The sequence below is a fragment of the Camellia sinensis genome, chromosome 8 (genome assembly GCF_055761805.1).
Source record: "Camellia sinensis isolate YWXY chromosome 8, ASM5576180v1, whole genome shotgun sequence".
NCBI lineage: Eukaryota > Viridiplantae > Streptophyta > Magnoliopsida > Ericales > Theaceae > Camellia > Camellia sinensis.
In genome coordinates, this window is record NC_138968.1 from 98,166,276 (window position 1) to 98,188,268 (window position 21,993).

At 41.7% G+C, this 21,993-nt stretch overlaps 1 protein-coding gene across 1 annotated transcript; it reads left to right on the top strand.

The window, feature by feature from the left end:
• Positions 1-11,647: 11,647 nt before the first annotated feature.
• Positions 11,648-15,056, top strand: LOC145797906 (uncharacterized). The gene is made up of 6 exons (XM_082885345.1): positions 11,648-11,792; positions 13,474-13,649; positions 13,701-13,833; positions 13,957-14,294; positions 14,610-14,741; positions 14,859-15,056. The coding sequence occupies exons 1-6, from the start codon at positions 11,648-11,650 to the stop codon at positions 15,054-15,056; spliced, it is 1,122 nt and encodes a 373-aa protein (XP_082741471.1).
• The last annotated feature ends 6,937 nt before the right edge of the window (positions 15,057-21,993 follow it).

Below are 21,993 nucleotides of genomic sequence, written 5' to 3' on the forward strand. Positions count from 1 at the left end.
TCACACGCGACGTGAGATGCTAAAGCGATAAACGCTCACTTAGTACTTTAAGGCAAGTCAAACAAAGCAAAATAATTAGAAAATATGCATGTTCCTAAACAATGCAACGTGACTAATGCAATGCATACATTTACGCAATTTTTATGGGCTTGGCTATGAGCATGGTATATGATCCAATTCCAAGACATGTGAAATTCACGTATTCAAATAATGAAAATGAAATTGACATTGGTTGGTATGATGAGCCAAACCCAAATGCATGCGAGGGAAGTGTATGCAAACATGAGAAATGCTAAGAAACATGATGCTTTACACCACCATTATAAGCGGGTAAGTAAAGGGGAGAAAGAAATGGGGGTTGGAAGACATACATGCTTATTACAATTTTTGACCTTGTGCAAGAGGATCCGAATGAATGTCCAAGTGTCCGGATTAAACTAACTATTACAAAACCAAATGAATGAATAAAAAACTAATTAGCTAAGCTATTACAACAGGACTAATAATAAGAAATAAGCTAGCTACTTAATTTATTACAACAAGGGTACACAATAAAACTAACTATCTAAGTTACTCAACAATAAACATTCATAATCATTACAATAATGCTAGTTATATTTAATTACAATGATAATGAGAGCACTAATCTACAACATTTGATAGAACTAAAAAGCATAAGGATGGCATGCATGTGACGGTTTTCAGAAGCAACTCTGTCTACATTCCTTGGAATTTGCCCCGTTTCACCTTTAGCTATTGCCCTCTGTTTTCTGCAAACAGAAATGATACATCTCTCTAATTTGGGAGCTCTAAAAGAGCACTAATGATGTCAAAAATCAAAAAAGAAAAAAGAAAAAAATAAACCAAGGCCAAAACATCACATCACATGGGACCCACACACCAATTAGAGCTATTAGAGCTCCCAATCTTTTTTCTTTCTGCAAAACACTCTGTTTACCAAACATTGGGGCCGACCGACCCCCAATGAAGCCTAGTTGGGCCCAAATAGGGCCGGCCGTGCCCTAATTTCGTGCAAAACTCTATTTTTGTGTTCAGAGGTGAAAATAGTGCAGACAGAGTTTTTTGATCCCTCTTGTACTTCTCTGTCATGGAAAGCCTCAAGAGAATGATGGAGTCATTTCCAAAACCATCAATGAGCAAGTTGCTTGCTTAATGATTTTGGGCACAATTTGGACAAAAATCAATGAATGCAATGAATCAACACGAACCCATCCCCTTTATCATGGAGTGAGCTCAAAGGGGGAAGTAAAGACGCTTCAAGGGTCATCAAAACACCATGAATTGACGTGTGACAACTCTTGACACAATGGACTTGGCATAACGTCTGGCCAAACCCAAGCACTATAACTCGTGTTCTTTATGTTGGTTGGTTCATTTTAAGCCAAATTCATTAGTCTTTGCCATTCTTTAATCAATTTGTCCAAGGTGATGATTACGTCCACTGAAGATTACGTCCACTAATTGAGAAGCATGCCAAACGGTAAGTGATTCTCAACATGAAAGAGAGACCATGCCGTTGACAATGAACCTCCGTAGAGATTAAGCCATTAAGCATAGATCTCTAGCTCATGGACGGCAAAAACCATCAACCGGTTGAAACAACTCTTAAACAAAAGAAATGGATGGCATGTTACTTATTTAAAATAAGGCTCTTAACATGGAAATCAATTAAAGAAAAGCTAAGAACGACATGCAACAAGTTATGTGTGAGAACTTATGATACAACAAACGAACTAATCAAAGCTTGAACCAATTAAATAACCTACGACAGCCCTAAAACCACCCCTAATAGGTGGAAACCAGTGGCTCAAAGTGCATGAAAAGAGCCCAAAAAGCTAGACAATAAGCAAAGAAAATAAGGCTAGTAAGCAAGAACAAGGATGGGTGGCTAACCCCTCCACCTTTGAAACCTCAAAGCATGATTTTTAGCCTCTTTTAAACTCTGAAAATGAATTTGGAAAGCAAAGAAAAGGGTGTAAAACAAAGGTTAGGGGAAGGTGCAAGAAAGAGTGTCAACTCTCTTTACCCTTTGGTAGCTATCGAAACCCAAGTTTAAACACTTAAAATGGATTCAAGACCACATAAAAACACAAGAAGTAGATAGCAAGAGATAGAACAAGAAGTAAAAGACAAGGTGACAAGCTTATACCTCTCAAAGAAGTAAGCTTTTGTTTGTAATACAAACTTGGTTCAAGCCCACTCTCAAGCTTGAATTATGATGCTCAAGCCTCAATCGAGGTCCTAAGGCTATGATCTAAGGTGATGAATGGTGTATGGATATTGATCAAGAGAGATAGGTTGGCTCAAAGATGACTTGTATATAAAAAAAGAGCTCTCTCTTGTGTGTATAGGTTCTTTAGAAATTTTCCAGCCCTCAAAACAGAGGTATAACCTCGTTTTTATAGAATTTGAGTAAAATAAGTCAAAAATATCTTCAAAAAAAGACAGCTGGTGGGCTCTCACCCAGAACAGTGCGTATCACTATCGAGGCACAGCTGTGCCAAAACAGCCACGGTCGGCTCCCAATGGGGCATAGTCGGGTCCTAATGTGCTGCTCCACTCCCCTGTTTCAAACTCAATATACGGTGGCACAATGATAAAAAATGAACCTTTGAGGTAAGAATGAGACAAGTAGGAAGGTTTTGGGATTATTTTGGGGCTCGACTTTGGATTCCTCGCCGAGAACTCAAATTGCACAATGCAATTTTCATCATCGAGTGCGCTGGACCAAGCGCCTAAGTCTTATGAGTGGTCAAAATGGGGTGTCTACAGTTGGATCTCTTTGACAGAGCTCGAAGTCATAAAATGACGTGAGTGAATGTCAAAGCCTACAGACGACCCATTTGACGCAGCCGTAAGACTTGGGCAAGAAAAAAATAAACTAAAATACAAATACTAAAGGTTGAACCCGAAGGTTGCCTACGTATCCCTTTGCAAGGAATCAAACCTGTGTAGTTCAAAGGCTAAATGCAAAATGATATGCAAAAATCATAACTTATGATCATGCAATGAGACAATGCAATGAAACATTCGCACGCATGCTAATAAACGATGAATTAATACAACCAGCAATAACAGGAATACAACACTTAAACAAAAGCATAAATCCAAGCTAAACAAACTAAGCTGTGTCTCACACAGAAATAAGCGAGTAAACAAACACGTCTCCCATGGGAAGGACAAAGAAAACACAAACCAAACTACGTCTCATGTAGAGATGATGTAAGAAAATGCAAACCTAACTATGCCTCACGTAAGAAGGGTGAAAAAGATACAAGCCAGACTACGTTGCACGTAGAGAGAGCAAAAAACTCCATGCCAAACTACGTCTCACACAGAGAGGGCAGAGGGTGGTGTGAACTCCAAGCGTCCTTGACGTTTTAATCGAGTAATTAAGATCTTAACATGTCACATGCAAAAAGAGGAAAAGCGGTGTAACCAAACAGGCGCACATGCCATTCTTAACCAAGGTAAGCAATCCTCACGTGTTGCACGCGAGAGGAGGAAAGGTGGTGTTAACAAGTAGGCGCACTTGTTGTTCTTAACCAAGTTAAACAATCCTCACGCGTCGCACGTGAGAGGAGGAAAGGTGGTGTGAACAAATAGACGCACCTGTTGTTTTTGATCGAGGTAAACAATCCTTATGCGTTGCACATGAGAGGAGGAAAGGTGATGTGAACAAATAGGGGCACTTGTTGTTTTTAACTGAGGTAAACAATCCTCATGCATCGCATGCGAGAGGAGGAAAGGAGTGTGAACAAATAGGCGCAGCTGTTATTTTTAACCGATTTGAACAATCCTCACGTGTCACACGCGAGAGGAGGAAATGTGGTGTGAACATCAGGACATGCCCAATGTTTTTAACCGAGGTAAACAATCCTCACGTGTCATACGCAAGAGGAGGAAATGTGGTGTGAACAAACAAGCCCACTTGTTGTTTTTAACCGAGTTGAACAATCCCCACGCGGTGCACGTAAGAGGAGGAAAGGTGGTGAGAACACCAGGACACGCCCAATGTTTTTAACAGAAGGAACAATCCTAACGTGTTGCACGTGAGAGAATGAAAGGTGGTGTGAAAAAACAAGCGCACCTGTTGTTTTTAACCGAGTTGAACAATCCTCTTGCGTCGCATGCAAGAGGAGGAAAAGTGGTGTGAACACCGGGACACGCCCAATGTTTTTAACTGAGGGAACAATCCTAACGCGTCACACGCGATAGGATGAGAGGTAGAGTGAACACCGAGACACGCCCAATGTTTTTAACCGAGGGAACAATCCTAACGTGTCGCACGCGATAGGATGAGAAGTGGGATCGATAAAAGGGAAAACAATTCAACACTTGGCACAGCGAGATTGGAAGGCCTCAAAAAATAAAGCCCGCCAAGATAGCCCAATTCAGGGTGCAAAATTAAAACGCGAACCAAGGTACAAAACGTAAACACGAAGTTAGGTACAAAATGTAAACACGAATTTTAACGAAGCTTTCAAATGTGAATTCTAACAAACTAATCAAAGATATAAAATCAAAATAATCAAAACGATGCTTGAATTAACAAGTTTATGTGAACGAAACAACACAAAAGGAACAAATCTCTCTCCTTTTCTATTTTTCTCTTCTTAGTTTTGCTTCGTTTTTTTTTTCGTTTCTTTCTACTGTTTTTCTCCTTTTCCTCTTTTCTTTTTGCTTTTTCTTTTTTTTTTTTTTTTTTTCTTTTCATTGTCCAAATTTGGAACAAGACCCAATATTGAAACAAACAAAACAAAATAACCAGAAAAAAAAAACTAGGTTGCATTTGGGGTAGGTCGGGCCCTAATGAAGCATAACCAGGGCCTAATGGAGCCGGCCGGGTTGCAATAGCGATAGGGGAAGTTTCGAGAAAGCCATGGCCCGTGGCTGTTTTTAACACATCCAAACCTCACTTCACACACACCCAAGACCGAAATTCTCTCTCCCCTCTCTCTAACCTCTCTCTCTCTCTAAATTTCCCCTTTCCTTGAGTTACCCAACAATCCTTGCAAAAATTTTCCTTAATCTTCTTTCAAATCTCTACGTTTTGAACCGAACAAAATTTGATTTGGGTGGAGTTTGAGTTTTTCTCTCGGTTTCTCTCACATTTACCCACACTATTCCTCTACCCCCTTGATTCTTCACTCTCTGTTCCATTTTTTTTTTCTAGGGTTTGAAATTTTGGAGGTTTTTTGAATTTTCACTCAATCTCACTTACCCCCTCACTTTTTTTTTGCTCGTTTTCTCATTTTCCCTAATACGTCCCTATGGCTAGTGATGAGGTTCCCATTCTCGACCCCGCTATGGGTATTGGCGTCATCTTAGGTGCGAATATAGAGGCTGAGGGTGCTCTTGTATTGTTTTCCCTTGCCGATAGGCCATTCGACTTGACCACCTACCGGCCACGTACACATGCTATGACCCCTAGTGGTATCTTGAGATTCGAGGGCCTCATCCCAGGGATAGATGAGGATATCTAGCTGCGAGAGGCAACGGAGCACTTGTCTACCGATGCCTCTACGGTAAGTAATATTTCCTTTGTTTTGCACATATGTTGAATCTCATATGCAAACTACTCGTCAATGTTGTACATGTATTGATAACATTTCCCATTTGCAGGTGATAGCCAGGAGGATTGGCAGTTACGAGTCCACATCCGGTCCTCGACACTAGTATGAGAGGCTTTTCGTGGAGGTATGCACACAGGTCGATGCTGCAGGCTTCAGGCCTTTCTGTTCGAGGCTTATACAGATGAAGGGTGAGCCACTGCTCTGCGGAGCCTTGGTAGAGAGATGGTGGGACACCACTGACTTATTTCATTTCTCGTTGATAGGGGAGCTAACCCTGACTTCATATGACTTCTCGATACGCATTGGCTTGCGGGTCAGGGTTGGCAGCCCGATCCCATTTGATCCCGATATGATTTAGTGGAGAGCCGCACAGCGCCAGCTCTTCGGGGAAATTCCAGACACCACCAGCTACGGGATGGTGAGGAACAGTTGGTTCTTTGATCACTTCTTTGACTTTCAGCCAGCTACTCCAAATGAGGTTGCCTAGTACACCCGCGGCTTCCTTATGTACCTCCTCGATACTACCCACTTTGCGAACAGGGAAAATACTGTAGGGTTGTATCTCCTAGGAACACTGGTACACCTACCACAGGTGGCAGAGTGTGATTGCGGTGGCGCCAACTTAGCCACTCTGTACTGCTACATGAGCTCCGTATCTCGCCGAAAAGTGGATACACTTGGCGGCTACTGGAGGGTTTGGGAGGTACACCTCATTTTCTTACTTTCTATTCGACTTTGCATTCTGTTCAACTTTGCATTTCATTTTTTGTTCATATGCTTATTACTTCATCCATGTCTTTCTGCTTCCAGCTGTGGGTTTACACATATTTCACCTCCCTGGCTCTGGTCCCAATTAGGCCAATTGAGTTGTCAGTACCCCGGTCCCGGTACTACAACTCTTGATTTGAGAGACGCCACCGCATAGACTGAGACTTCCCTTACTTTTGTCGTTTCTTTGACACGATCACTGTTTCCATATTGCACTGTCATTCTCATACTGTATTGTTTCTGCACTACACTGTCATTCTCATAATGTTGCTTCTTATACCGTTGTTTCCATACTGTGGTTCCATACTACTTAGATCTTTGACATATGACATCTGCTTCCATAGGTTGACTGGCATCCCTGGGTAGGTATTCCTCAGGCAGGGAGGATGACCTACGTTGCTGCATAGCACACCTCCACCATGCGAATTCTATTTGGGGGCCCCTTCGACAGGACATATTACTTGGAAGAGTGGTTCATCTGTCAGACATGAGGCGTAGCTGATCCTAACATTCCTCATCCTCCTTCTCTCGGCAAGAGGGTAGTTGATGATCTTCGTGATGGACCCCAGGTTAACTTCCTTGTGTTAGGGGAGGATGGTGGTCGGTACCATGAGCCCAACGACTTCATTGCCTTCTTACATACTCGGGTGATGGTGCTCCTTACCCTGGGTATGGCCTATGCCATTCCAGAGGTTATTGTTATTGCTGTTAGAGGTGCTTCTGCCACCGCTCCGCTCCCTGGCTTCTTGTGATTCCGACTGAGGTCATATACATGCGGCCAAATGGGGCGATCAAGCAGATCCCCCTTGAGCATATTGAGGAGAGGGATCGCAGATTGGTGCTTGCCTCCACCATTGAGCAGGTACACACTTCTTTATACTTCTGCCCACTACACTTTCTGCTGTGCTTCATTACTTTCTGCCCATTATGCTTCATTACTTGATGTCCACGGTGCTTACTTTCTACTCACTGCATACCATTATCTTGTCTCATATTCTCACATCTTTTGCAGGTGCCTGCGGGATATGTGGATGACCTCCTCCGGACAGTTGACAGACTGCTCCTGATGGTACGGAAGAGACAGATTGCTCTGGCTATCGATGGGATTGAGGTATACTTTGCCCCTGGTTTACAATCATCACAATCTTGCTTACAACTATGTTGATCTTTTTTGATATTTGTAATCTTTCTATTTCCTTTCTTCTTTCAGCTTGAGCCAGCACTAGTTGCACCTGCAGGACCTCATCCAGCTAGGAGATGTTGACGGGGCCCAGTGAGGGGCAGGAGAGGAGCTGACTGGAGAAGAGGTAGAGTGAGATAGCGCTCTCCTCCCGAGGAGTGTTTCAAGGAGTACACGACCTCTGAGGAGGAGGGGGAGGCGGTTAACATACGGTCTAGCAGTCCTAGTGATGACAGTGACGCACCTCCTCCGCAGCTGAGGAAGAAGAGAGCGAGGATGGGTTCTTGATTTTTTTTCTTTTGCTTTGTAGTTAGGAACTATATAGCTTCAAATGAACCTATGTATTTTGGTTTTTGAAGACTTTTCTTTTGTTTTTGGTCTATGTAAATAATGATTGGGGTTGGACAGACCAGTTAAAAAGATAGATTTTTGCAGTGATTTTCTCGCATGATATGTGATAAATGAATGACACTTGCATAATACTTTTGTACAAGACTGTTAACAACTATGAATGCTTGCTCTTGAATTGATTCTTGAATAAGATAATAACATACAACTGGTCAAAATATAAAATGCAACTTGATAGCATGAAAACAAAATGAGAATAACTCGAAAAATACTAAAAAACACTTGGTATAAATAAAACAGGACTCAAAATACAGCTTTAGTACACCGAAGCAAAGGCCAACACCTTTCTGCAACTGCACTGACCTAGGCCAACATTTAGACTAAGCCAGGTCTAAATAGGCACGGTTGGGCTTCAATGAGGCACGATAGGGCCCAAAAATGAGGTCAGTCAGTGTTGTCCAGCTGTTATGCACTACTGCTTCTCAAAGTTTATAAAAGGTGCTCCCAAGCTGTTTTGTGACGACCTTGACCTCCAAACTTGTACATTATATAATTTAAATAAGTTTAATTGCATGATTATGTGCTTAATTGTGTGATTGCATGTTTAATTCAATAATTATTTGTCGATATATGGAATATATGTTTAAATTGACGACTTAGAGTCGAAAATTGGGAGCCTAAACGGCTTCAGAAACTAAATTGACTAGCCCAAGAGGCTAATTAGAATATTTGGAATTTTATGGCAACTTTAATTGCAATTTGATTTGGACCAAAATAATTAGAATAAACTGATTGAATTAGTTAGAATTAAGCCTAATTAATTAATCCTAACCATATTTGATTAGGCTAACTTAATCACATCCTATATAAGACCTAAATTAAGCTTATGAGCTTATTTTATATACACGCTCAGCTGAGAATTGAGAGAGAGGAGAGGAGAGAAAGAGGAGAATTGTAAAGAATTAGTGGGAGGTTCAAAGATTGGAGCCATAACACACTTGAATTCAACACTAGGTATGGCATTCATCACTAACTCATGTAGTTATGGCATATAGTAGTTGAATTCCTATCATTTTTGAACTTATTGGCATGTTATTGAAGAAAAGAAGCTATGAATATCATAAAAATGGAAGAATGGAGTTGAATTGCTTACATGCATGCCTATTTTGAGTTAAGCTCCATGAAATTCCTACATGCATGGCACAATTATACCTTATTTTGCAGAATCTTTCATGTTTTCATGCCTCTCATGTCACTTGATCATATTTTGAACATGTTTTGGAGAAATGTACACTCAAATAGAGTTAAACTTATTTTATAAATTGAGGTTGGAGTCATTGGTTGGGAAATTACCACAATTTTGAATAAATGGGTTCAAATTGGAAGTGTTTTCATGTTATATAGTGACTCTCCATGTTTTATACCAAAAAACACAAGATTTGAAGCTTTGAGTACCATGTTTGAACTTCGAACACAGTTCTTGAAATTCCAAAATTCGTGCTGTCTGCTCGAGTGAGAGATTCCATGCTCGAGCGTGGAATTCGGGCTCCCAGAAGTTTCTAAAATTTTACAGTCTGCTTGAGCGACCAAAGTGGCGCTCGAGCGAGGACCCTTTTTCTCAGTCTTCCACTCTAGCTACCATCGAGAGGAAATTTCATGTATTCAGTACTTTTGCAGACTGTTCGAGTGACAGAAATTACACTTGAGCGACCACCTTTTTTTTTAAACCCCCGCTCGAGCGTAGGAAGTTGCACTCGAGCGAAGACCCTGTTTTCAGCAAAGTTTTACCAACTCTTTTAAGTGCATATTTGCATCCTTATGCCACTCCAAGCATTCTTAGGCATCTTTTGGACTCAGATAATCATGCAATAAGTTAGAGACGCATAAAAAGAATTGAATTAAAATAAATTGGAGTTCCATTTGTACTTTGTTATGTGCTTCATTTAGGTGGACATCCGAGGCTAAGTGTCACCGCAAATCACTGTGAGTAATAACCTTATAAAGATATGTGCTTGATTAAATGAATTCTTAAAATGATTTGATAATTGATAGCATGGCTTGTTAAAATGTTATGTCTTTTAATGAATAAAGTTCTGTTTTGAAATGATATTGTGGCATCCATTAAATATAGGCCCTTGCCTGGGGGGAATAGTACCATGGCTAGGCCCTTGCTTTGGGGTAATAGTACCATGGCTAGGCCCTTGCCTGGGGGTAACAATACAATGGCTAGGCCCTTCCCTGGGGGTAATAATACCATGGCTAGGCCCTTGCCTAGGGGTAACAATACCATGGCTAGGCCTTTGCCTGGCGGTAACAATGCCATGGCTAGTATGATACGTTATCATTGGAATAATATTTGTCACTTCATGGATGTACCACAGATAATATTACAAAGGACTTTTGTTACTGCAAAGAGCTGCTATTATTGCTAATCAAAATGTTTTGTTGTGAATTTGATCTAATATGGCGAATGCCTCCCTTGATATTGTAAGACAGGTTTTTGTACAAATGTCGAACCTCATTCACTTAACCTCTTTATTCTGTTATTACTCATTGGGCTCTAGCTCACTATTTATTTATATATGTAATTGTAGGTGGGCAAACTGAACATCAGAGTTAGATAGCCTCGAGTTTACCCGGGTCAGCCTTTTGTGGAGCTTTCAAGTGAAGTAATCAGGCTTAGGTGGAGCCGTGCTTGTCGAACCCCTTTTGTGTGGTTTAATGGTTTGTATTTGTACATAGTCGGGGTTGTATTTTGTAAGATATGAATTGGTACTTATGTTGGATATAATTTTCAAACAAAACCTTGCTTATCATATTTGCTCCCCTCATATATGCACGGCTGAATGGATGAATTCTATAGCATTTTTTTTTGACTTCCGCTAAGCCCCGTACTTTACATTAAAGGCTTATTTGTATGGAGGTCGTAGGTAATCTATGATTACTGGCCGGTCATGAAGCTAAACCTATAGGGACGGGTTTGGGTCGTGACAGAGTGGTATCAGAGCACGAGTTATATCTCACTCACTTGTCCATTGAGCTATAGAAGGTCTAAAAGAGACTTCAGGAATGCATTCATGTGCATTTGATATGTTGAGTGAGATAACCTTGTGATTATATATGCAACTGTGTACATGACTATAGGTATATCTATATTGTGTTTGTTATAATATAAAGTTTCATATAGAAAATGGTGAGAACCAGAGGTGATGAAATAGAGGAGGCAACCTCCTCAAGACTGGATAGAATGGAACAAATGATGCAAGACATGGCTGAAGCCATAAGACAACAATAACAATGGCAACAACAACAACAACAACCACCTCCCCCACCTCCAATGCATGTACCACCTCTAGCTCCAGGGTGTCAGCCGGAGACCTGTACTATTGCCTTGATCGGGGAATTTAGGAAGATGAAGCCACTAGTATTTCAAGGCGGAATTGAACCGTTGAAGGCTGAAGCTTGGGTCTTGGGCATTGAAAAGTTGTTTAAAGTATTCCCATGTACCGAAACTCAGAAAGTGTAACTAGCAGCATTCACCCTAGAAGATGATGCCAGACATTGGTGGATATTAGTGTTAGATGATAATAAGGATGTTACTTGTGCTCGTTTTCTGGAAATTTTCTATGAGAAATATTTTCCCCATTGTGTGCGGGATAAAAAGGCAGCTGAATTCATGGAGCTCAAGTAGGGAAATAAATCAATAGCTGAATATGAGGCTCAGTTTACAAAATTAGCTTGTTTTACACCGAACATGGTAGACACAGATTACAAGAAGGCTGGACAGTTCGAAGGAGGATTATGTGACCCAATTCTAGATAAGATTAATGTACTCAAATTGTCGACGTATGTGGATGTACTTGATAGGGCACTAATAGCAGAGAGAAATGTGGCCAGCTGTAAACAAAACTTCGAATGGAAAGGCAGAAAATAGAATTTTAGCAAGGGAACTACGTCAACGAACAAGAAGTTCAAGTCGGGGAGTTTTAATAATACCGGTTCAAGCCAAAGTGGTAATTCAATACCAGCTTGTACTACATGTGGAAAGAAACATGGAGGTGTATGCTATCGTGCGACAGGGGCTTGTTATCATTGTGGGAAGTTTGGGCACATTGCCAAGGATTGTACACAACCACGTCAGAGTGGCAATCAAGGTGCCACAAGCTCAATTGGGTCAGCTCCCACAACAAAACCAACTGCAGCATCAAATGCCACATGAAATGATCAAAGGCCCTTGGGTTTTTGCATCGATTCTGGGGGATACTCAGAAAACTGAGGCCGTGGTGTCAGGTACAATCTCCATTTGTGGTAAACCTGCTTATGCTTTAATTGATTCCGGGTCTACACACTCATTTATTTCTATGGTCTTTGCTGAAACTTTGAATAGACCTATGGAAACATTGAATTATATACTATGTGTTACATCACCTACGGGGGGATCCATGCTATGTTCGACTGTATTTATTGCATGTGAATGAATGCTACCTTGTATGCTGATTTAATACCTTTAGACATGGGACATTTCGATGTTATTTTGGGTATGGATTGGCTAGCTAAATACCATGCAACTATTGATTGTACCTTGAAACGAGTAATATTCCGACCACCCGGGCAAGAGGAATTTTATTTTGAAGGAAAATGGGTAGTCTCACCCCCATACCTTATATCTGCCATGAAAGCCTGAAAACTAATAAGTAAAGGTTGTTAAGGGTATTTGTGTAGTGTGATAACCGAACCAACGGTAGACATTACTTTAGACAATATACCAGTGGTGAGAGATTTTCCTGATGTGTTTCTGGATGAATTACCTGGCCAACTTGTTGATAGAGAAATCGAATTCACAATTGATGTAATACCAAGAACTTAACCAATTTCTGAACTCCCTACTGTATGTCTACCACTGAAATAAAAGAATTGAAAATTCAGTTGCAGGAATTGTTGGATAAAGGGTTTATCAGATCAAGTACATCCCCATGGGGCACACCGGTACTTTTTGTTAAAAAGAAAGACGGCACTCTCCGATTATGCATTGATTACTGAGAGCTTAACAAGGTAACAGTGAAAAATAAATACCTTTTGCTGCGTATCGATGACCTGTTTGACCAGTTGCAGGGGGCACATATATTTTCGAAGATTGACTTGAGATTAGGATATCATCAATTGAAGATTAAGGCTGAGGATGTTGAAAAGACTACCTTCCGAACCAGGTATGGACATTATGAGTTTTTAGTCATGCCATTTCAGGTTACAAATGCACCTGCAGCATTTATGGATTTAATGAACAGAATTTTCAAACCTTTCCTAGATGACTTTGTTGTTGTATTCATTGATAACATCCTGATCTATTCGAAAAATAAAGATGAGCATGAGCGACATTGAAACTAACTCTTCAAACACTTAGAGAAAAACAGTTGTATGGGAAATTCAAAAAGTGTGAATTTTGGCTTGCTGAAATTGCATTTTTGGGGCACATCATTAATAAGGATGGTATATCTGTGGATCCTCATAAAATTTAAGCCATTATTAACTGGCCTACCCCAACTAATGTATCAGAAGTTCGTAGTTTTATGGGATTGACAGGGTATTACCCAAGATTCGTTAAAGACTTTTCAAAAATTACTGTGCCATTGACTCAGTTGACTCGAAAAGGGGAACTATTTGAGTGGACGAATCAAAGAGAAACAGCCTTTCAAGAGTTGAAGACAAGACTGACTGCAACCCCAATCCTCACTATTCCCTCAAGTACTGAAAATTTTGTGATTTTTAGTGATGCATCCTATAAGGGCTTGGGTTGTGTTTTAATGCAGAATGGCAAGGTTATTGCATATGCCTCTCGACAGTTAAGACCATACGAGAAGAATTACCCTACACATGACTTGGAACTTGCTGCAGTTGCGTTTGCATTAAAGATATGGCAACACTATTTGTATGGGACCAAATGTGAAGTGTACACAGATCATAAGAGCTTGAAATACTTTTTCACATAGAAAGAGTTGAACATGCGTCAAAGGCAATGGCTTGAATTAATCAAAGATTATGACTTACAAATTCACTATCATCCAGGCAAAGCTAATACTGTAGTAGATGCACTTAGTAGAAAGAATGTGGGGAATATTGCCTGTTTACTCACGGATCAAAAAGAGTTGTTACTGGAGTTTGAAAAACTTGAAATTGAAGTAGTGCCTTTTGAACAAAGTAGCTTGATGGCTGCAATGTTTGCCGAGTCTGCTATTCTCGAGGAAATTAAACAGAAACAGATGAATGATGAGTTTTTGAAAAATATTCGTGATGAACTTGACACCAAGCCTAAACCAGGGTTCATAATTGAAGACTTTGTGTGGAAATATCAGGGGAGATTGTGTGTCCCGAATGATGCGGATTTGAAAAGGAAAATTTTAGAGGTAGCTCACAAGTCAATGTTTACTATGTATCCAGGAAACACCAAAATGTACCAAGACTTGAAGTTAGTGTATTGGTGGCCTAACATGAAAAGGGAGATTGCCGACTCTAACTCTAAATGCTTACAATGCCAGCAGGTAAAAGTAGAATATCATAAACCAGCAGGTCTGCTTCAGTCTCTTCCTATTTCGAAATGGAAATGGGAACATATCACCATGGACTTTGTTGTTGGCCTACCCTGGACACCAAGAGGTATGGACTCTATTTGGGTTATAGTTGATAGATTGACTAAATTTGCTCACTTTCTTGCTGTAAAGACTTTATTTACTGCTAATAGACTTGCTACTATCTACATTGATGATATTATTCGACTACATGGGGTTCCACTGTCTATTGTTTTAGATAGGGATCCTAAATTTGTTTCTAGATTTTGGCATAGTTTGCAGGAGGTAATGGGAATAGAATTGAGATTTAGTACAACATTTCATCCACAAACCGATCGGCAAACTGAGAGAACTATTCAGACCTTAGAAGACATGCTTCATATGTGTGTATTGGATTTTCAGGGAAGTTGGGAAACTTATTTGCCATTGGCCGAATTTGCTTATAATAACAGTTTTCATGTGAGTATCGGTATGGCACCATATGAGGCACTATATGGCAGAAAGTGTAGATCGCCAGTTTGTTGGTTAGAGGTTGGTGATAGAGCTATTTATGGGACTGAACTTGTGCAGGAAACAACTGAGAAGATCAAAATCATCTAGCAAAGGCTCAAGACTGCACAGAGCCTATAGAAAAGCTACGCAGATCAGCGAAGAAAGGACCTAGAGTACAAAGTGGGAGATCACGTATTCGTCAAGGTGACCCCAATGAAAGGGAATATGAGATTTGGTAAAAAGGGAAAATTGCCTCCTCACTACATTGGACCGTTTCAGATCCTTGAGAGGTTGGGTCCCATTGCTTATCGCATTGCCTTGCCACTAGGAATGGAACAAATGCATAACGTTTTCTATGTATCCATGCTTCGTGGGTATCTTAGAGATCCATTCCATGTGATTTATTACCACCGAATTGCTCTAGACGAGGATATGATGTATGAAGAATGGCCCGTGCAAATCATTGATCGGCAAGTGAAGCAATTGAGAAACAAAACTATCCCTATGGTGAAGGTCGAGTGGAGAGAACATTATGGGAAAGAGGCCACTTGGGAGAAAGAGGAAGAGATGCGGTAACTTAAGTATGGAGGACCAAACTTTCTAAGGGGGAGAGACTGTGATAACCCTGACCTCCAAACTAGTACATTACATAATTTAAATAAGTTTAATTGCATGATTATGTGCTTAATTGTGTGATTACATGTTTAATTCTATAATTATCTATTGATATATGGAATATTTGTTTAAATTGATGACTTAGAGTCGAAAATTGGGATCCTAAACGACTTCAGAAACTGAAATTGACTAGCCAAGAGGCCAATTAGAATATTTGGAATTTTATGGCAACTTTAATTAAAATTTGATTTCGACCAAAATAATTAGAATAAACTGATTGAATTAGTTAGAATTAAGCCTAATTAATTAATCCTAACCATATTTGATTACACTAACTTAATCACATCCTATATAAGACCCAAATTAAGCTTATGAGCTCATCTTATATACACACTCAGCTGAGAATCGAGAGAGAGGAGAGGAGATTTCAACATTTAGAGAGAGAAAGAGGAGAATTGTAGAGAATTAGTGGGAGGTTCAAAGATTGGAGCCATAACACACTTGAATTCAACACTAGGTATGGCATTCATCACTAACTCATGTAGTTATGGCATATAGTAGTTGAATTCCTCTCATTTTTGAACTTATTGGCATGTTACTGAAGAAAAGAAGCTATGAATATCATAAAAATGGAAGAATGGAGTTGAATTGCTTACATGCATGCATATTTTGAGTTAAGCTCCATGAAATTCCTACATGCAAGGCACAATTATACCTCATTTTGTAGAATCTTTCATGTTTTCATGCTTCTCATGTCACTTGATCATATTTTGAACATGTTTTGGAGAAATGTACACGCAAATAGAGTTAAACTTATTTTATAAATTGAGGTTGGAGTCATTGGTTGGGAAATTACCATGATTTTGAATAAATGGGTTCCAATTTGAAGTGTTTTCATGTTATATAGTGACTCTCCATGGTTTACTCCATGTTTTATATCGAAAAACACAAGATTTGAAGCTTTGAGTACCATGTTTGAACTTCAAACACATTTCTGGAAATTCCAGAATTCGTGCTGTCCGCTCGAGCGAGGGAGTCCATGCTCGAGTGTGGAATTCGGGCTGCCAAAAGTTTTTGAAATTTTACAGTCTGCTCGAGCGACCAAAGTGGCGCTCGAGCGAGGACCCTTTTTCTCAGTCTTCCGCTCGAGCGACCATCGAGTAGAAATTTCATGTATCCAGTACTTTTGCAGACCGCTCGAGCGACAAAAATTACGCTAGAGCGACCACCTTTGTTTTATAACCCCCGCTCAAGCGTAGGAAGTTGCGCTCGAGCGGAGACCCTGTTTTCAGCAAAATTTTGCCAACTCTTTTAAGTGCATATTTGCATCCTCATGCCACTCCAAGCATTCTTAGGCACCTTTTGGACTCCGATAATCATACAATAAGTTAGAGACGCATAAAGGGAATTGAAATAAAATGAAATGGAGTTTCATTTGTACTTTGTTATGTGCTTCATTTAGGTGGACGTTCGAGGCATAGTGTAACCGTAAACCACTATGAGTAATAACCTTATAAAGATATGTGATTGATTGAATGAATTCTTAAAATGATTCGATAATTGATAGCATGGCTTCTTGAATTGTCATGTCTTTCAATGAATGAAGTTCTGTTTTGAAATGATATTGTGGCATCCATCGAATATAGGCCCTTGCCTGGGGTTAATAGTACCATGGCTAGGCCCTTGCCTGAGGTAATAATACCATGGCTAGACCCTTGCCTGGGGGTAACTCTACTATGGCTAGGCACTTGCCTGGGGGTAACAATACCATGGCTAGTATGATACGTTATCATTGGAATAATATTTGTCACTTCATGGATGTACCACATATAATATTACGAATGGCTTTTGTTACTACAAAGAGATGCTATTATTGCTAATCAAAATGTTTTGTAGCGAGTTTGATCTAATATGGCGAATACCTCCCTTGAAATTATAAGACAGGTTTTTGTACTAATGTCGAACTTCTTTCACTTAACCTATTTATTCTATTATTACTCATTGGGCTCTAGCTCACTATTTATTTATATATGTAATTGTAGGTGGGCAAACTGAACATCAGAGTTAGATAGCCTCAAGTTTACCCGGGTCAGCCTTTTGTGGAGCTTCCAAGTGAGGTAATCAAGCTTGGGTGGAGCCATGCTTGTCGAACCCCTTTTGTGTGGTTTAATGGTTTTGTATTTGTACATAGTTGGGGTTGTATTTTGTAAGATATGAATTTGTACTTATGTTGGATGTAATTTTGAAATAAAACCTTGCTTATCATATTTGCTCCCCTCATTTATGCACGGCTCAATGGATGAATTCTATAACATTTTTTTTGACTTCCGCTAAGCCCCGTACTTTACATTAAAGGTTTATTTGTATGGAGGCCGTAGGTAATCTATGATTACTGGCCAGTAATGATGCGAAACCTATAGGGGTCAGGTTTGGGTCGTGACAGTTTTCCAGGTAGAATCGCCAGTTCTTGGTATTTTTCTCTCAAGATGGAGACTCTTCTCGACAATAGGCTTCGAGACTGGATAGCCACTTTGGATGGCTCGGAAAAGGTGAACTTTTGTAGTTTTGGCCTAAACGCTCCTTTTCCTCTAAGTCGTACCTTGCTTTGTTTTCCATTCCTCCACACCCCTGCTCGATGCTGGAACTTGATCACACATGTGTTTCGCTTTAGATCACAGGAGATATGTCCAACAATCGAAGAATTTCAAGCATTGATGGAATCCCGGTGCAACGAAGAAATCATGCCTCAGCTCCGCTTTGTCCATGCCTAGGCTTTGGGATGAATGTGTGGGTTTTCAACACATGAGGCTTGGTCCTTGGCCCATGATTGGGAGCTAGACATCCCCGGCTTAGTTCATCGATTTTCTGCTATTGGAAACAGGGATGACCTTCTCTAGTGAGGTTATCGGAAACATACTCTCTGTTTATGTTTACTTGCACAATTCCTTCTTGCCCTTAGTTCCAGCGGAGCCAGCATCTGGTTGATCGAAGTGGCCCAATGTCTGAAAGAGAGTAAAAGTTGCATGGGCCAGGCCCTGGCCAAAACCTTGATGTGTTTGGATGCCATTCATCGGCGAAAGACTACTCGCTTTGTAGGGAGTCCGTTACTTCTTCAGGTATTGCCTCTCACCCTGCTAATTTATAATTCTCACATCACTCGGTAGACCGCCCGGAGAACTCACGAGAAAATCTCGTTTTGTTCTCTAGCTGCTACAGTTCGGACTTAATGTCACGGTTGTGAATCTAATCTCGCAAAGTACGATGCAAGACCGATAAATCACCAAAGAGTCCAAATCCAGCAAATCGTTTTGAAAAACTGATTTTTAAGAAAGAAGTGCCAAACATGGACTGCTTTGCCAGATACAGAGTCGCCACCCTAATATATTATTTTTGGGGGAATTTAGGAAACCTTGACTCGTGCCTAAGGCCACGTGTCCGTCATCACCAAAGTTGCCTCGACTCGGGAACCTGGGTACGAGAGGGGAAGGTCATGCAATGAGCACCCCTGTTCGTTCGATCAAAGAGCTTTCTGTACGACCCGGGCCTCGGCGAGGGTAAATCCTGACAGGAACATATCCTCCGTGCCATGCTCAATTTCCAAAACCAGTGTAGACACCTCTGGCGGCGGATGGATTGACGAATTCCCAAAAACTATAGACACCCCCTTCCCATGGGGGTACGTCAACATCTGATGTAGGGTAGAAGAGACCGCCCTCACCTGGTGTAGCCACAGCCGCCCTAGGAGTAGATTGAAGGTCGCGGGAACGTCCAAGACATGGAAGTCAATCTCATGTTGTCCTGGACTAACCTGAGTCTGGATCTTTACGGTCCCCATCACTTCTCTGCTAGTATTGTCATATGCCCTTATTACCTGGGCTGTTGGCACAAAGTCCGCGGGCTTCAACCCAATTGCATATGCCGTCCTCGACGGGCACACGTTAATAGCAGATCCCGTGTGAACAAGAATTACCAGTACCCACTTGTCTCTACATTCCACAGAGATGTAGAGAGGTTTGTTATGATTTGCACCCTCAGGTGGCAGTTCCTTGTCGGAAAAGGTCAACATCAGGGAAGCCCCACTCGGAAAAACCAATCCTACCAGCTGCTCAGGCGTGGTGTCTATTGAGAGTTTGGCTTTGTCCATTGCAAATAGGACAGCTTGTCTATGAACTCGTGAAGCCATAAGCAGTCCCAGATGGAGATGTCTGCCTGTATCTTTTTCAACTGTCTCAGCACAGTCTCTTCTTCGAGTAGCTTTTCTTTCTGCTTCTCCATCTCCTTGTCCTTTCCGGACGCCTCTAGTTGAACTAGGTGTGGGGGTTTGAAATATCGCCCGCTCCTAGTCACGTGGTCAACTTCGCCAATATACCAGGTATCATTCGGCTGGTTATTCCCCCAGTCCTCATCGGTGTGGGCAAGACATAGGTCATCGTCTTCCCACCACATGCCATCGGCAGCCGACAAACACCTGTCTGGCTCCGTTACAACTATCCTTGTACCCATAGCACCTTCCGTCCATGTGCTTGTAGCACGCTCTGTCCTTGTGCACATAGCACGTTCAGTCCCCACAGGGGCTTTGGCCTTTCTGGCTCTCTCAGAATCTTCGATCCCTTCCCGTTCAAACTGCTTCAGTGCAGCCTGCTGTTCAATATCTCCTGTATTCAAAATGCCCACATCTCGAGCGAAATTCTTGGCACTGGCGCTTTCCAACGATGCATTCTGATTCCCGGCCCTTCCGGCCACAGCTGATGTCCTTGTCCCTGACGGGCCCTGTTCTGTTTGAGATTCTTCAACAACATCTGGTTGGTCATCAAGCCACCCTGTAGCCTCTGCTGACCCATCAAAATCAAACCAGTTGACTGTCATGTCTCCTGAATCTTGTTCGTTGAAAAACTGAAGGTTAACAATGTCCCCTTCCAGATCTGCTAAGTCATCTAGCCTCTGATCAAGTCCAGCCTCCCGTACTACACAAATCTCTGCCCCCACTGGCAATTCCACATTCGGCCTAACTTGGCCCGCTGACATAATGTAGCCACTCAGATTGTATACCTCCTCAGCAAAGCTCCAAAATTCCTCAGACCCTAAATCAACAGTCCCACTTTCCGCCGAAATCATCCCTGTCCTATCTTCAATAATCACCACTGTTGGTTCAGGTTGGGTTCGGGAGATGTCCAACATGCACAAGTCAGTGCTGTCAGGAATGAACACCTCCGACTTGGGTAGGTGGGACGGGGTGATGTATGCGCTAAGGTCGTATGACACAACCCCAGTTTAGATCAGATTGATGCGTTTAGGAGGTGGAGCTTGGTTATGTGGCGGGAGAGGGATGGTTGTGACATTCGGTTTTTCCGGAGGCACAATCACCCAATTGTCAACGAGATTTTGAATCTCGTGACGCAATCTAAAGCAATGGTCGGTGTCGTGACCATGCTGTTGGTGAAAGGCGTAGTATTTAGCTCGGTTATGGGAGGGAGAAGTGTTTCTGGCAATGGCCGCGGCTCCAGGGGCTTCAAGTGCCCTTTCTTGATTAAACCCCTAGAGCTTTGGACAGGGGCATGTATAGTGGAGTGAAGGTTCTTTGGCCTCGAGGTAGGTACTTGGTTGTTTGTGAGTTACTTCTGGATGCGCCGGTGAATGGTGTAGCCGTAAGGGTTCTTGGGGTGGTGGTGGTGACCATGCTCACATCTGAAGCTTTGGCAGCTGCAGCACTGCTTGTGCCTGCATTCGTACTGCGGTTGAAAGTCCTCTTGGGCTGTGCTCTGTCATTGTCAATCAGACCCTGCTTCAAGGCGTCTTCGATCTGCACCCCAATCTCATGTAGATTTGCAAAAGTGGGGAGAGGGAGGACGATCATCTTCTGCATGAGCTTGGGCTGGAGGTTGCGCACAACCATCCGTATTTGATCTTTGTCAGTCGGCCTAATGGTCATCATTGAGGCTTTGCCGCCCTCCAGCGGGTTACGAAGTCGGAAAAGCTCTCCTTCGGCTCCTGTCTAGTCGTCTCGAGATCGCAAGTTGTGATCTCGATCTGCGTATTGTAAGAGTATTGGGCCACGAAGGCCTCAGCCATCTCTTCTCAGTTCCTCTTAACGGAGTCTTCTAGTTTTGCATACCAAATAGCCGCTACACTTGACGGGGTCCGGCCAAATAGGGAAAACTTCTGCAATCTGGAGAGGCCCATCGGCCTTAAGATATCTGAAAACAGCCGTAGGTGCACCATGGGATCCCTAGAGCCATCGAAACGGTCTATGTGCGGCATTTTAAATCGGTCCGGCAGAGTCACGGCCGAGTCGGTGTACATCCTCAATGTCCGAAATGGATTTCACACCCTGAGATTTCTTGAACAGCTTTTTAAGCTTGCTCACTTTTAATGCCGTGGGGTCCACCTCGAACTCAAAGGGAGAATCCGGCAAGTTGGTCTGTGCTTTGGG

Excerpts from the sequence above, each read along its gene's own strand:
- LOC145797906 (XM_082885345.1), top strand. The coding sequence starts at position 11,648 with ATGGTAGACACAGATTACAAGAAGGCTGGACAGTTCGAAGGAGGATTA. Across the intron at positions 13,650-13,700 it reads CCTCAAGTACTGAAAATTTT|AATGGCAAGGTTATTGCATA; the intron begins GTGATTTTTAGT and ends GTTTTAATGCAG. Across the intron at positions 14,295-14,609 it reads TGAAAAGGAAAATTTTAGAG|ACTTTATTTACTGCTAATAG; the intron begins GTAGCTCACAAG and ends CTTGCTGTAAAG.